Here is a 14,101-nt window from a genome sequence, read left to right on the forward strand (position 1 = left end):
AGGTTTTTAATTGAAATTTAATTCAAACTTGTTTTAAAACTATTAGACGGAGAATAAAACATTACTCAGCGCAAGGTAATGCACTCTTCCGGCCACCATCGTAGAAAAGCCTCAAGACTTGTTTTATCTTTGTGATGATATTTACCCAATTGAAGATTTAGATTTTCAGCCCACACAAGCAGAAGTTACTCTTTTGAATCTCTGGATGCATAATTTCCCTCACCAAGCAGATGATCTCTGAAGCCTTCTCATAAGAAGAGGATTTTACAAAATCTGTCCCCTTTTGAGACGCTTTGCGGTGTCTCCTGATACCGCCCACTTACAAGCAATGTGGATGAGGTCGTGGAAGAGTATAAAGGCACTCTCACCAATACATAGCCAACAAGCCGCATATTCTGCTGAGCAAGCTCATCTGGGATCGTCCACAGCTTCCGATCAAGGTGTATCGACATTCCCAATATTGCCCAAGTGAAGAGGAACAGACCTCTGGGGGCCAGAGTAGTGGCAATGCTAATAAAAAACAAAACAACACAACAAAATAAGACCCACGACTATCTATTTTTTTTATTGTTTTTTTTCTTTCAAGTTTCATCTTGGTACACTTGCATACACCCCTGGGTGTCAAGAACACAGGCACCATATGACCAAACAAACATTATTTTGTGGCATATTGCCAGAAGTAGTGTAACCAATGCCCCAGACATTTTTGTTGTTGTTTATGTATTTGTAAATTTGCTTTATTTATTTATTAACTGTTTCTTGTATTCAAATGCAGTTCTCTACATTAACCATTTACATACATCTTGGCTGTTTAGTTGTGATCAATATTTTGAAAACCATGGGGAAAACCTGTTGCAAAAAAAACAAAACAAAAAGATCTGATTATGGTCATGACTGACCCAAGTGTAAAAGAAATGGACAGAAAAATGTTTTCCAATGCTCTTTTTTTCTTCGTGTGTAAGTTAAAGGGTTAAAAAAAGAAAAGAAAAAAAACCCTCACGCGTTACATTGGTTGATATGATGACGTCATCAACACGCGACCGTCACAACCACACCATCCTCACGAATGTATTTGTCATAGAAACTCCAGGTTAGTTCGTAAATACATTTATTACGTAAATATCGCTTTAATGTGGAGTTAAATATATGTCAATGTTGAGTCTTAGGGTTGAAATAGTAGGCAATATGTAACGTGAGTGTCGCTTATGTTGCCTAATTTAGCCTTTTGACAACTACCGGTGAGACTTGGATTAAACGCTAAACTCCATAGATACATTTCTTCCACTAAATTACCATGTCAGGGAAATTAGTAATGCTAAGATTACTATTGCATTAGTGTATTTTTTCAGTTAATAACAAGCAGACGTCAGGTAAATGGCGCCATTTTATATACTAAATTCCTTAAAATTGATCATATGCAAACAACATTTAAGGTGTGGGTCTATGTATTCGACCTTTGTACATATGGTTATAACATATTTTGCCGTATTTTGTTGTTGTTTTTTAGCATTATCATGGCAACAGAGAGTGTAGAAAAGACGAGTGAGGATGCATTGCAAGCAGGTAAGGTTGGCACCAGATATGACTTGGAGAAGGAGACTGAACTTCGTTTTGAAGTGGAGGCTGGGGAGGCTGCAGAGCAAGTTGAGTTGGAACTTCTCACAGGAATGGCAGAAGTGTTTGGCTCAGAATTGAACCGGAACAAAAAGTATACTTTTGGACCAGGTGCAAAGATCGCTGTATTCACTTGGCAAGGCTGCAGTGTGACCCTTTACGGGAAGCCAGAGGTCAGCAATGGCGCTCACCCTGCATGGTTTTATGCTTGTTCATCATGCTCAGTAATACTTCTTTCCCTCACAACTTTAGGTGGCTTACGTGTCCAAAGATACTCCCATGCTTCTTTACCTGAACACACACGCTGCATTGGAGCAGATGAGAAAACAGGCAGAGCGAGACAATGAGAGAGGGCCAAGGGTAAGTTTGAATATCAAATCATAAAACAGCCCTGAAAGTGCTTCATACTCCAAAATCTGGAATTACAGGGGTGCCTTTAGATACAAGTGACTTGACTAACAGGTTTTTCAAGATATGAGCTGTGATTAAGCCATGTATTTTTATTTTTGCTTTTGCTTTGACTTGTGGGCAAAAATTTTAGGTATGTGCGCTGGATGGTGGCAGTGAACTCGCTTTACAACAAGCAGCAGTTTGGCACATAGTGAACATTTCTTTGGAAAAGAGGCTTCAAGCTGTAAAACAGAAAATTACAGGTTGTGTATTTAAAACAACCACATAACTTTGCCTTCAAGTCAACCAGTGTAATGCTAACATGGAAAATGCCATAGACGGGCCATCGAATAGCATCTGTGGTGGTGCGGAATCGCTTTAAGGAATAGATATTTAAACAAACGGTGCACAAACGTGTAGTCGGACAAAATTGCAATACCCACAGGCATCTATTATTTATTGTCTGCAAAAGAATTATGAATATTACTGCAGCGGAGTTACAGTACTCTTTATTTGCCTGCACGACTGTATTGTACTGCCCTTAGTGGCCAAGACGCAGTCGCCTTGAGTTAATCATGATGCACAAACTGTTTCTTAATTGAATAACATTTTTTAAAAAATAGCTTTTTGTTTTGGAGGCGTGGCTGGAACAGATTAATGACATTTAAATTAATTTAAAAGGGGAAAGATAATTTGCGAAACAAATGTTTTGCGTGATGAGTGTTGGTCATGGAACGAATTAAAGTTGTATCTTAAGGCACCACCGTATAAACACATTTTCATTTAAATTCAAAAAACAGTTTTAGTTTATGTAATCCTTAAAAATCTTTCTTAGGTGATGGTGGTGGGACCTACAGACGTGGGCAAGTCGACTGTGTGTCGAATGTTACTGAGCTACGCTGTTAGAGTGGGCAGAAGGCCCACGCTGGTGGAACTGGATGTTGGCCAGAGCGGGGTATGATGAATAGACATGCAATAACTAACTGTAATTAGTTGAAATGTATGATATTTTAACTCTGGGCACACCCATCCTGCATGAAGGTAAAGCAGTATTTACAGTGGGTACGGAAAGTATTCAGACCCCCTTCAATTTTTCACTCTTTGTTATATTGCAGCCATTTGCTAATATCATTGTTAATTTTTTTCCCTCATTAATGTACACACAGCACCCGATATTGACAGAAAAAACGGAATTGTTGAAATTTTTGCACATTTAAAAAAAGAAAAATGAAATATCACAGAGCCATAAGTATTCAGACACTTTGGTCAGTATTTAGTAGAAGCACCCTTTTGAGCTAATACAGCCATGAGTCTTTTTGAGAATGATGCAACAAGTTTTTCACACCTGGATTTGGGGATCCTCTCCAGTTCTGTCAGGTTAGATCGTGAACGTTGGTGGACTTCCATTTTCAGGTCTCTCCAGAGATGCTCAATTGGGTTTAAGTCAGGGCTCTGGCTGGGCCATTCAAGAACAGTCTCTGAGTTGTTCTGAAGCCACTCCTTCGTTATTTTAACTGTGTGCTGCGGGTCATTGCCTTGTTAGAAGGTGAACCTTTGGCCCAGTCAGGCCCTGAGCATTCTGGAGAAGGTTTTCGTCCAGGATATCCCTGTACTTGGGCGCATTCATCTTCCCTTCAATTGCAATCAGTCGTCCTGTCCCTGCAGCTGAAAAACACCCCCACAGCATGATGCTGCCACCACCATGCTTCACTGTTGGGACTGTATTGGACAGGTGATGAGCAGTGCTTGGTTTTCTCCACACACACCGCTTAGAATTAAGGCAAAAAAGTTCTATCTTGGTCTCATCAGACCAGAAAATCTTATTTCTCACCATCTTGGAGTCCTTCAGGTGTTTTTTTTTTTTTTTTAGCACTGAGGAGAGGCTTCCACCGGGCCACTCTGCCATCAAGTCCTGACTGGTGGAGGGCTGCAGTGATGGTTGACTTTCTAGAACTTTCTCCCATCTGCTGACTGCATCTCTGGAGCTCAGCCACAGTGATATTTGGGTTCTTCTTTACCTCTCTCACCAAGGCTCTTTCCCCCCAGATTGCTCAGTTTGGCCGCATGGCCTGCTCTAGGAAGGGTTCTGGTCGTCCCAAACGTCTTCCATTTAAGCCTTATGGAGGCCACTGTGCTCTTAGGAGCCTTAAGTGCAGCAGATTTCTTTTTTGTAACCTTGGCCAGATTTTTGCCTTGCCACAATTCTGTCTCTGAGCTGTTCAGGCAGTTCCTTTGACCTCACGATTCTCATTTGCTCTGACATGCACTGTGAGTTGTAAGGCCTTATATAGACAGGTGTGTGGCTTTCCTAATCAAGTCCAATAAGTATAATCAAACACAGCTGGAATCCAATCAAGGTGTAGAACCATCTCAAGGATGATCAGAAGAAATGGACAGCACCCGAGTTAAATATGAGTGTCACAGCAAATATGTCAATGGCTACAATGTAACAAAGAGTGAAACATTTAAGGGGGTCTGACTACTTTGCGTACCCACTGTATTTTGTAGTTTCAGATTCCATCCATCCATTTTCTGTACCGCTTATGCTCAAATCTTATCCTAAATTTTTTTGAAGTATTTAAGTTAACTGCTGTACAATAAAACTAAATTAGTCACCCTTTAATGGTCGCATGACCTAGTTGTTTTGAGGATAGGATACTGCTGAAGGCGAGCCACTTTCATTCAACACTCATTTTACATTCTTTACTGTCACACAAGGTTATAATTACATTAACTGTCTTACAGTAAAACATCAAGTAAAAATTATGCTGTGTATTAAGCCTTAACTTTAAAGGAGCATCTCTGCTGTTAGGATTCTACCCATCCATCCATCCATTTTCTGAGCCGCTTCTCCTCACTAGGGTCGCGGGCATGCTGGAGCCTATCCCAGCTGTCATCGGGCAGGAGGCGGGGTACACCCTGAACTGGTTGCCAGCCAATCGCAGGGCACATACAAACAAACAACCATTCGCACTCACAGTCACACTTACGGGCAATTTTAGAGTCTCCAATTAATGCATGTTTTTGGGATGTGGGAGGAAAGCGGAGTGCCCGGAGAAAACCCACGCAGGCACGGGCAGAACATGCAAACTCCACACAGGCGGGGCCGGGGATTGAACCCGGGTCCTCAGAACTGTGAGGCTGACGCTCTAACCAGTCGCCCACCGTGCTGCCTGTTAGGATTCTAAATTGAAGTTAATGGTTAGTATCGAGGAGAGGTAGGCAACTTGCAGCTCTGCGGGCCATGATTGGCCCACCACCAATTACATCTTTATATCAACGATTTGCCCACTGTTTGCTCTGAAGCAGAGTGCGTAATGTATGCAGACGACACAGTTTTCTTTGTTCATGGTCGCTCCAAATACTGTTGCTGCTAAACTCACTAATGCAATGTCCTGTGTCACAACTTGGTTGCAGGAGTGCTGTCTACAGCTAAACGTTTCTAAAACTGTAGGCATGTATTTCACTAAAACAAATAGAGTATCACCTGACCCCGACATACTTGTTAATGGAGAAAAAATGCAAATTGTCAGCCAATACAAATATCTTGGGTTAATAATAGATTCACAGCTTTCCTTTAAAGCCCATATTGACAAATTGTGTAAAAATATCAAATTAAACCTCGCAAATTTTCGTGCAATTCGGAATGAAATGTCAACTGAAGCTGCAAAAATTTACCTGCATTCGATGATTCTTAGTCACTTTAACTATTGCATAACCAGTTGGTCCCAGGCTGGTCAGAATGCAAAAAAACCATTGGAAGTTTTGTACAAACAAGTAATTAAAGTGATGGATAAAAAACCAAGGCACTATCATCACTGTGCAATTTAAAAAAAATAGTCTTTTAAACTGGGACAGTCTTCACATATTTGCAGATTTAAATTTGATTTATAAAGTACTGCATGATTTGGCCCCAGCTCCTCTGGCTGAGTTCATCAGCCAAAGAAACAGCTCTGAGCGTGTCACTCGAGGCTCTGTCAGAGGTGACTGTCTCATTCCTCTGCGCAGGAGCACTTTCAGTAAGTCAGCCTGGTCAGTGAGGAGCGCTGGTGAGTGGAACTCAGTACCTGAGGAGGTTAAACTGCTTACAACATACAAGCCCTTCACAAAAAAACTGAAAATGTGGCTAGTCAACACCTATAGCTGCCAACACTAAAAGACAAGTATGTTATGTTGTCTTTTTGTTATGATCAAAAAAATTATGGTTTTATTCTCTCTTAATAGTATAGTTTGATTATGTATCCTGTATTATATTGTCTTGTAGATGTATTTTACTGCTTTTTTACATCATGGCCAGGGGACTACAGATGAAAACTAGCCTTCTGGCTAATTCTGGCTTTTTTAACCATGTCTACTTCATGTGTTTTATGAAATTGCATTGTCCCCTTTCAAAAATAAACTGATAAACATCTGGCCCGCCAGCTGACGTTTGTCTAGGCACGATAATAAGCCCTGCTGCTACAGCGCAATTTTTAAATATTTTTTTAAGAGCACTCCGTGCCATGAGGCACATAAGGCCGCAATTGCGTTTTCTGTAATCCGTATTTTTTTCCGGGAGCAGGTGCTTGGCCTACTGCTCAACCCCCAACCCGGAGGACCAGTTGGTTTTTCTGTCAGGGTTTTCCTTCCCTTACCCAAGCTTACAGCACCTTCCCAGGCGGTCTCCCATCCAAGTATTAACCAGGCCCGACCGTGCTTAGCTTCCAAGATCGGGCGTTCTCAGGGTAGTATGGCCGTAAACCGGGCCAGCTACAACACAATGGCGGGGGGAAAAAGGCTGCAGCAGCACTCGTTTCACTTCCCTGTTACAGTATTTAAGCACCTGATTGGCTGCGTTCTCTACAAGATCTCTACAAAACGGCGGCTGCGGCGGCTGTAACTGCTTACGAGGGGTGTTCGTTAATCACCCAATAAAAAAATAGTGGCGACAACTAATTGGGATTGCAGGACACATTGTTACTTCGAACGCACCTCTCTGAGCGTCGCTTTGCAATCGATCGGGCGAGAAGTGCCCCTCCTGTCATGGGAGCAAGCGAGGCTGTGCAGATGTATGTTGAGAAACCTCACTCCCCAATCCTTCATACGGGTGCTGACCGCTGAGCTGGCGGCCCGGGCTTTTAGCTCAACAGTCAGCGGACTCGACTTACAACTGGTGACATAGAGGTGTGCCTGGACGGCGCAGTATCATGACTGTTAAGGCCTTTTAACACTGCACCAGCTCAGTGTGAAAGGCCCCCGCATCAAAACGCAACGACGACGGCGGCTATGGGGGTACGACCATCCCAAGTGGAAGTGACGTAACAGCCTCGAAGAAAGTCGGGAGGCTTTCCCCGCTGAGTGGACCGCAACGCGGCCATATGTATTTGTCGTTGGAAAAGAAAGCCCTAACTTTGCTTATTTTAAGGAGGAGGAGGTGACGCAGCAGCAAAAAAAAAAAAAAAAAAAAGGGAGTTTGTTCGTGAGTTGTCTCGTTCCAGGAAGAGCGCTTCGAAGTATATTTCAGGCTCAGCAGGGAACTTTGAAAGACGTGATGAACTATGTTTTTTCTTTTTTTCTGTGCACTTTGGTGTAAATCTGACCATTAGTTTGTTCTCATCGTAGTCAAGAATAAGTGAGAGAAAGTTAGCCGGACGTTTGACATTCGCCTAACATTCAATTCTCATATATTCGTACTTGGCCTCATAACTACATTTTCCACTGTGAAATGTGTAGTATGTGGGGAAAAAATTCGCAAACTCTGTTTAAAAATAAAAAAAATAAAATTAATTGTGCCTGGATTGGTTGTTACTAATGTATATGCAATAACAAAAACAAGCGCCTGATTCTATATTTGGCTTACAGTCTGTGTTAGGGACCGTCTACAAATACATATCGCAGAAATGAGAATTAATAACGGCCTGGAGCAAATTAATTTATTTTAAATTAATAAGCTCATTAAATTGTGTATGTTTACATGACATAATAGTATCAATGAGGGGAAAAAATTTTTTAGTAAACAGGGTTTGTCTGATGAAAATGTAATTTTGGCCCGCAATTGAATTGTTAGGAAACAATTTGGCCCTAGGCCTAATTTAGTTGCTGATCCCTGGTATAGAGATTTGCTGTGGCCTGCTTTTTTCACATTCACATTTCATATTTTATGTGATAGTTTTGCCATTAATATTTTAATGTAATTGTTTGCGGCGACAAGGTGGACGACTGGTTAGAGCGTCAGCCTCACAGAACCCGGGTTCAATCCCCAGCCCCGCCTGTGTTGAGTTTGCATGTTCTCCCCGTGCCTGCGTGGGTTTTCTCCGGGCACTCCGGTTTCCTCCCACATCCCAAAAACATGCATTAATTAGAGAGACTAAATTGCCCGTAGGCATGACTGTGAGTTTCGAATGGTTGCTTGTTTCTATGTGCCCTGCTATTGGCTGGCAACCAGTTCAGGGTTTACCCCGCCTCCTGCCCGATGACAGCTGGGATAGGCTCCAGCACGCCCGCGAGCCGAGTGAGGTGAAGCGGCTCAGAAAATGGATGGATGGATGGATGTTTGCGGCGGCAATGTGAACGACTGGTTAGAGCGTCAGCCTCACAGAACCCGGGTTCAATCCCCAGCCCCGCCTGTGTGGAGTTTGCATGTTCTCCCCATGCCTGCATGGGTTTTCTCCGGCCACTCCGGTTTCCTCCCACATCCCAAAAACATGCATTAATTGGAGACTCTAAATTGCCCGTAGGTGTGACTGTGAGTGCAAATGGTTGCTTGTTTCTATGTGCCCTGCTATTGGCTGGCAACCAGTTCAGGGTGTACCCCGCCTCCTGCCCGATGACAGCTGGGATAGGCTCCAGCACGCCCGCGACCCTAGTGAGGAGAAGCGGCTCAGAAAATGGATGGATGGATTATTTGCAATTAATTTTATTTCAGTATTCTGAAAGAATTATGCCATTTTATCTGAGATGATATTTAGAATAATTATTAGTTTAAAGTTACATCTTGTGCTGAGTGAAATAACATGTATTTGATTTGAAGTCTTTTTCTCCTTCTCAAGGTGTCAGTGCCAGGGACAGTGTCAGCACTGTGCATCGAGCGTCCAGCAGATGTGGAGGAGGGCTTCTCAGTCCAGGCTCCTTTGGTCTACCACTTTGGCTCAACTTCTCCAGGGACCAACATCAAACTTTACAACAAGGTAAGAACATGACACTGTTAAAATAAAAAGCCAAATTTCCCATTTACTATGGATACAGTAGATATAAAAAGTCTACACACCACTGTTCAAATGCCAGGTTTTTGTGATATAAATATGAGACCAATGGATGGATAAATCATTTCAATTTTTCTTCCACCATAATGTGACAGAACCTGTACAACTTGATTTAAAAAAATATATATTTTCGTGTGGGGACATTAAATGAAAGAGCTGAAATAAATACTTAGAATTGGGATGTTGGGAAGAGGATACTGAAGGGAGAAACCCCCAGAAACAAACAAGAACTGAAAGAGGCTGCAGTAAAGGTTTGGAAAAGCATTTCAAATGAAGAATCCAACAGTCTGGTGAAGTCAATGGGTCGCTTGATGCAGTTATTGCAAGTCAGGGTTATGCCACCAAATATTCACGTTATTGACTTTAATTTAATCATGTCTGACCCAATACTTTATACCCAATACCCACATAAATTGGTTTGTTTTTCTCGTGAATAATTTGCAAACTAGTGTGAACAATACTTTTATATGCTGGTGGCACACTTATGCAATAATTTTTAAATGTATGTCAATCATATGATTGTGGTAATGCTAAAAATTAAGCAGTTTTCCCAGTTTAGGAGCACTCACTATAACAACTGGCCCCTCTGAATCAAACAAATGATCAAATACAACCTTATTGTTTTTTATTTTTTTATTTATTATTTTTTTTTATTGACCTGTTTTGTCTGCACTACTTGTTGCGGACAAACTTCTTGTTCACAGTAAAATATTTTACAAATATTTTATCTCGAGTCACTGTCAATTTTTACTTCATACGAAACTATGGTATGCCATGGTTATGCTGTACCTCCTCAAAAAAATGGTACGAGCAAATCATGCGCTGGTGCGACCCACTTTTTCAGATGCAAAAGTAGAGCCCTGTAGGGTAAAAGTAATCTGTCTCACGATTGTCTAAACCCAGCACATGTTCCCTATTAGTGGGTGAACAATCCAACGCTTAGTGAATTCTGCTTCACAATGATAGGAAGAGCCAACATCGAAGGTTCAAAAAGTGACTTCGCCATGAACGCTTAGCCGCCACAAGCCACTTATCCCAGTGGTGACTTTTCTGACACCTCCTAAGGCCTAAGGCTAGTCTGTCCTAACTAAGTGTTGTTGCATGAACTGATGAAGTTTGCTCAGATGAGAGGTAAAACATCAAACAGAACCATAACAGTCCAGTTGCGATCGATTCAATGCCCTGAGAACCTAATTGAACAAGTGCAATATAGTTGTGGTTATTCAGAGGGACTTTAAATGGTGGAAGGTGTGTACTGACTCCCATTTAAAATTTGTTTTAATGTGATTGGTTCATTCTGAACACAGTCACATCCCATTTAAGAGGTGCACACTTGTGCACCCACATTATCTCAGTTTTTTATTTTTACTTCCCCTCTCAAAAAGTTTTGAAAAAAATCTATTGAGTCATAGATGCTGTAGGTCACATTCATGGTGCAAAATGTTTTGAAATGATTTATCTTGGTCTCATTTTTATACATCACAAAATCCTGGCATTTGAACAGGGTTGTGTACAGTAGACTTTTATATCCACTGTCTGTGTTCACTCTCATGACTTGAAATATTTTATAACCCACAAGCTGACGTCCTGCCTGGCTGAGGTGTTTTCCCAGCGCTGTGAGGTGAACAGGAAGGCCAGCGTTGGTGGCTGTATCATCAACACATGTGGCTGGGTGAAAGGCTCTGGTTACCAGGCTCTGGTAAACTGCGCCTCTGCCTTTGAGGTAGACGTGGTGCTGGTACTTGACCACGAGAGGCTGTACAATGAACTAAAACGAGATCTCCCTCACTTTGTCCGCGTCGTGCTCCTGCCCAAGTCTGGGGGAGTGGTCGAGCGCTCCAAGGAGTGCCGACGTGAGGTACGGGATGAGAAAATCCGTGAATACTTCTACGGCTTCCGGGGAGTGTCCTTCTACCCTTTCTCATTTGAAGTGCGTTTCTCTGATGTTCGCATCTATAAAATCGGGGCACCTTCCATCCCAGATTCGTGCCTGCCACTGGGAATGTCTCAGGAGGACACCCAACTCAAGCTGGTTCCTGTGACACCAGGAAGAGACCTCACCTATCACGTGCTGAGTGTTAGCACTGCAGAGGATGGAGACGAAGGGGCAAGAAAGGGAATCGTGGAGAGTCCTGTGTGTGGTTTTATTGTCGTGACCAACGTGGACACACAAGCACAGGTGATGAAAGTGTTGTCCCCAGCACCCAGACCACTGCCCAGACACACACTGCTCATCATGGACATACGTTTCATGGACACCAAATGAGGAGAAGCAGCCTTGTTTACCGAGTTTTTGACCGAGCTGGTCCCGAATCCCAATGGCACCAAGTGAGGAAATGTTTAAATAATTGCATCTGCTGCCATATAATTTCCATTTTATTAACAGGATTGTATCATGCCTTTTTTGCTAAATGATATTTTTATATATGACATACTCTTGAGAGAGGGTTTTACAACTTTCCTCCCCTCGTCTCTTCGGAAATAGATTAAGAATGAAAATTTGTATCATTCCACGTCTTGTCATCTTCTGGATGTCCAGTCATTATATACTATACTGCATTACTAAATAAACCTTCGGTCTTCACGTTTCTACATTACTGATTCATTCATCTATCCATCCATTTTCTATAGAGCTTGTCCTCATTTGTGTCGCAGCTGAGAGGCGGTGTGCACCCTGGACTAGTTGCCAGTCAATCACTGGACACCTACAGTGGATATAAAGTCTACACACCCCTATTCAAATGCCAGGTTTTTGTGATATACGAATGAGACCAAGATACATTATTTCAAAACATTTTACGCCATTAATGTGACTTGTAACCTGTGCAACTCCATTGAAAATATTTTAGCGAAGGAACGTGGAAAAAATAATTATAATAATGGAGTTGCACAGTGGCGGCACGGTGGTCGACTGGTTAGAGCGTCAGCCTCACAGTTCTGAGGTGCGGGGTTCAATCCGCCTGTGTGGAGTTTGCATGTTCTCCCCGTGCCTGCGTGGGTTTTCTCCTCCCCACATCCCAAAAACATGCATGCATTGGAGAGACTATATTGCCCGTAGGTGTGAATGCGAGTGCGAATTGTTTGTATGCGCCCTGCGATTGGCTGGCAACCGGTTCAGGGGTTGGCTGACAACCGGTTCAGGGTGTACCCCGCCTCCTGTCCGATGATAGCTGGGATAGGCTCCAGCACGCCCGCGACCCGATGGATGGAGTTGCACAGTGTGCACACTCTTAAACTGAGGATGTAGCTGTGTTCAGAATTAACCACTCACATTGAAACTCAAATGAGAGTCAGCACACAACTGTCACACTTTAAAGTGTGTCTGATTAACCGATTATGTTCAGTCGCTCTTTGGTTTTTCCTGACACTTTTTTGCATTCAAGCAGATCCTGAAGGTTTTGTGCTAACACTGACTGGTATTTGGAACTAATGCCCCAGATTTCTGATTAAATAAAGATAAAAATAAATAGGGTGAATAGGATACACCTGATGTTTACCCCTCTATGAATGTGGGAAAGTACACTGAACTCAAGACAGCATTTAAACTGGTCTGAGGAACACAGCTCATTTGTTTACTTGCGTAACATTTAATTATTAATATCCCTCTGTGTCCACCCCGCTTCCTTTTTTTGAACAAAGCTATGTTAATGTAAATTTAATAAAACTTCCCAAGGGTGGGGATTTTTCTATGATTTTGTGATTTCCAACCAGTGCTTTAAATACTGTACATCTTTTGGGTCTATCAAGGACAATTTTGGCCATTTAAAATACCGAAAGCTACAATTCCTTGTTTACTGGATTGAATTATGCAATTTAAGTAGAATAGACTCAACCCTTGAACATTTTTATGTTTTCTATGCATCCCAACCAAGCATTGTTGCATGAACTGATGAGAGGTGAAACGGCTTCTAGGACAAACAGAATAGTCCAGTTGGGATCGATTCAATGACCTGAGAATGACATTTTTACATTTTTGGACAAGGGATCAATTTCATGCTTTCATGTTTAATGGCTAACTGCATTTTGAGCAAATTAATCATTTGAGTGGTGACCATGGAGAAAAGCTACATTTTCATTTAAGAAGTGGAAGCTCCCTCTGACTTGGCGTGTAGTTAGTGATACGTAGGATTTTTTATTTTAGAAAAACACTTATATCAATAAAAGACAACAAAAAGACATGGCTAAAAAATTACCAACGACTGGTTAGCACATTGTCTGATTTTTAAAGAATTTATTGGCAAATTATGGTGGAAAATAAGTATTTGGTCAATAACAAAAGTTCATCTCAATACTTTGTTGTATACCCTTTGTTGGCAATGACAGAGTCGTCAAAAGGTTTTCACACACTGTTGCTGGTATTTTGGCCCATTCCTCCATGCAGATCTCTAGAGCAGTGATGTTTTGGGGCTGTGGCTGGGCAGTTCAAACAGGGGCCATTAATACAGGCAATGAGTGGAGGACAGAGGACTCTCTTAAAGAAGAAGTTACAGCACTGTGAGAGCCAGAATTATTGCTTGTGTGTAGATGCCCAATACTTTATTTTCCACCATAATTTGCTAAGAAATGATTTAAAACTCAGACAATGTTATTTTCGGGATTTTTTCCCCCTCATTTTGTCTCTCATAGGTGAGGTATACCTATGATGAAAATTACAGGCCTCTCATCTTTTTAAGTGGGAGAACTTGCACAATTGGTGGCTGACTAAATTATTTTTTTTGCCCCACTCTAATAGCCAACTTGGCTTTCCCAAATTAGTTAAAGTGCCAACTCTTAAATTCAAGAGTTGGCACTTAAATTTAGTTCTTGTATTTTCCCTCACAATTGAACATAGGGCCAGAGAAAATGTACACAACGAA

At 41.9% G+C, this 14,101-nt stretch overlaps 2 protein-coding genes across 3 annotated transcripts in view; both read left to right on the top strand.

Moving 5' to 3' along the window:
- selenoh (selenoprotein H) overlaps positions 1-1,531 on the top strand; it is a 24,791-nt gene extending 23,260 nt beyond the window's left edge. Inside the window, exon 4 of the mRNA XM_061787708.1 lies at positions 1,508-1,531. The gene's annotated coding sequence lies outside the window, so the exon portion shown is untranslated. The remainder of the gene's footprint in view (positions 1-1,507) is intronic.
- clp1 (cleavage factor polyribonucleotide kinase subunit 1) lies at positions 1,515-11,837 on the top strand. Of its 2 annotated transcripts, XM_061787705.1 has the most exons (5): positions 1,515-1,787; positions 1,867-1,974; positions 2,840-2,959; positions 9,033-9,170; positions 10,825-11,837. In XM_061787705.1, exons 1-5 carry the CDS (start codon positions 1,515-1,517, stop codon positions 11,509-11,511), a joined length of 1,326 nt encoding a protein of 441 aa, XP_061643689.1. In that variant the 3' UTR covers positions 11,512-11,837. The 2 variants fall into 2 exon arrangements, with proteins under 2 accessions (XP_061643689.1, XP_061643690.1); XM_061787706.1 differs by lacking the exon at positions 2,840-2,959.
- The last annotated feature ends 2,264 nt before the right edge of the window (positions 11,838-14,101 follow it).

This window comes from Phyllopteryx taeniolatus, chromosome 10 (genome assembly GCF_024500385.1).
Source record: "Phyllopteryx taeniolatus isolate TA_2022b chromosome 10, UOR_Ptae_1.2, whole genome shotgun sequence".
In the NCBI taxonomy this organism is placed as follows: Eukaryota; Metazoa; Chordata; class Actinopteri; order Syngnathiformes; family Syngnathidae; genus Phyllopteryx; species Phyllopteryx taeniolatus.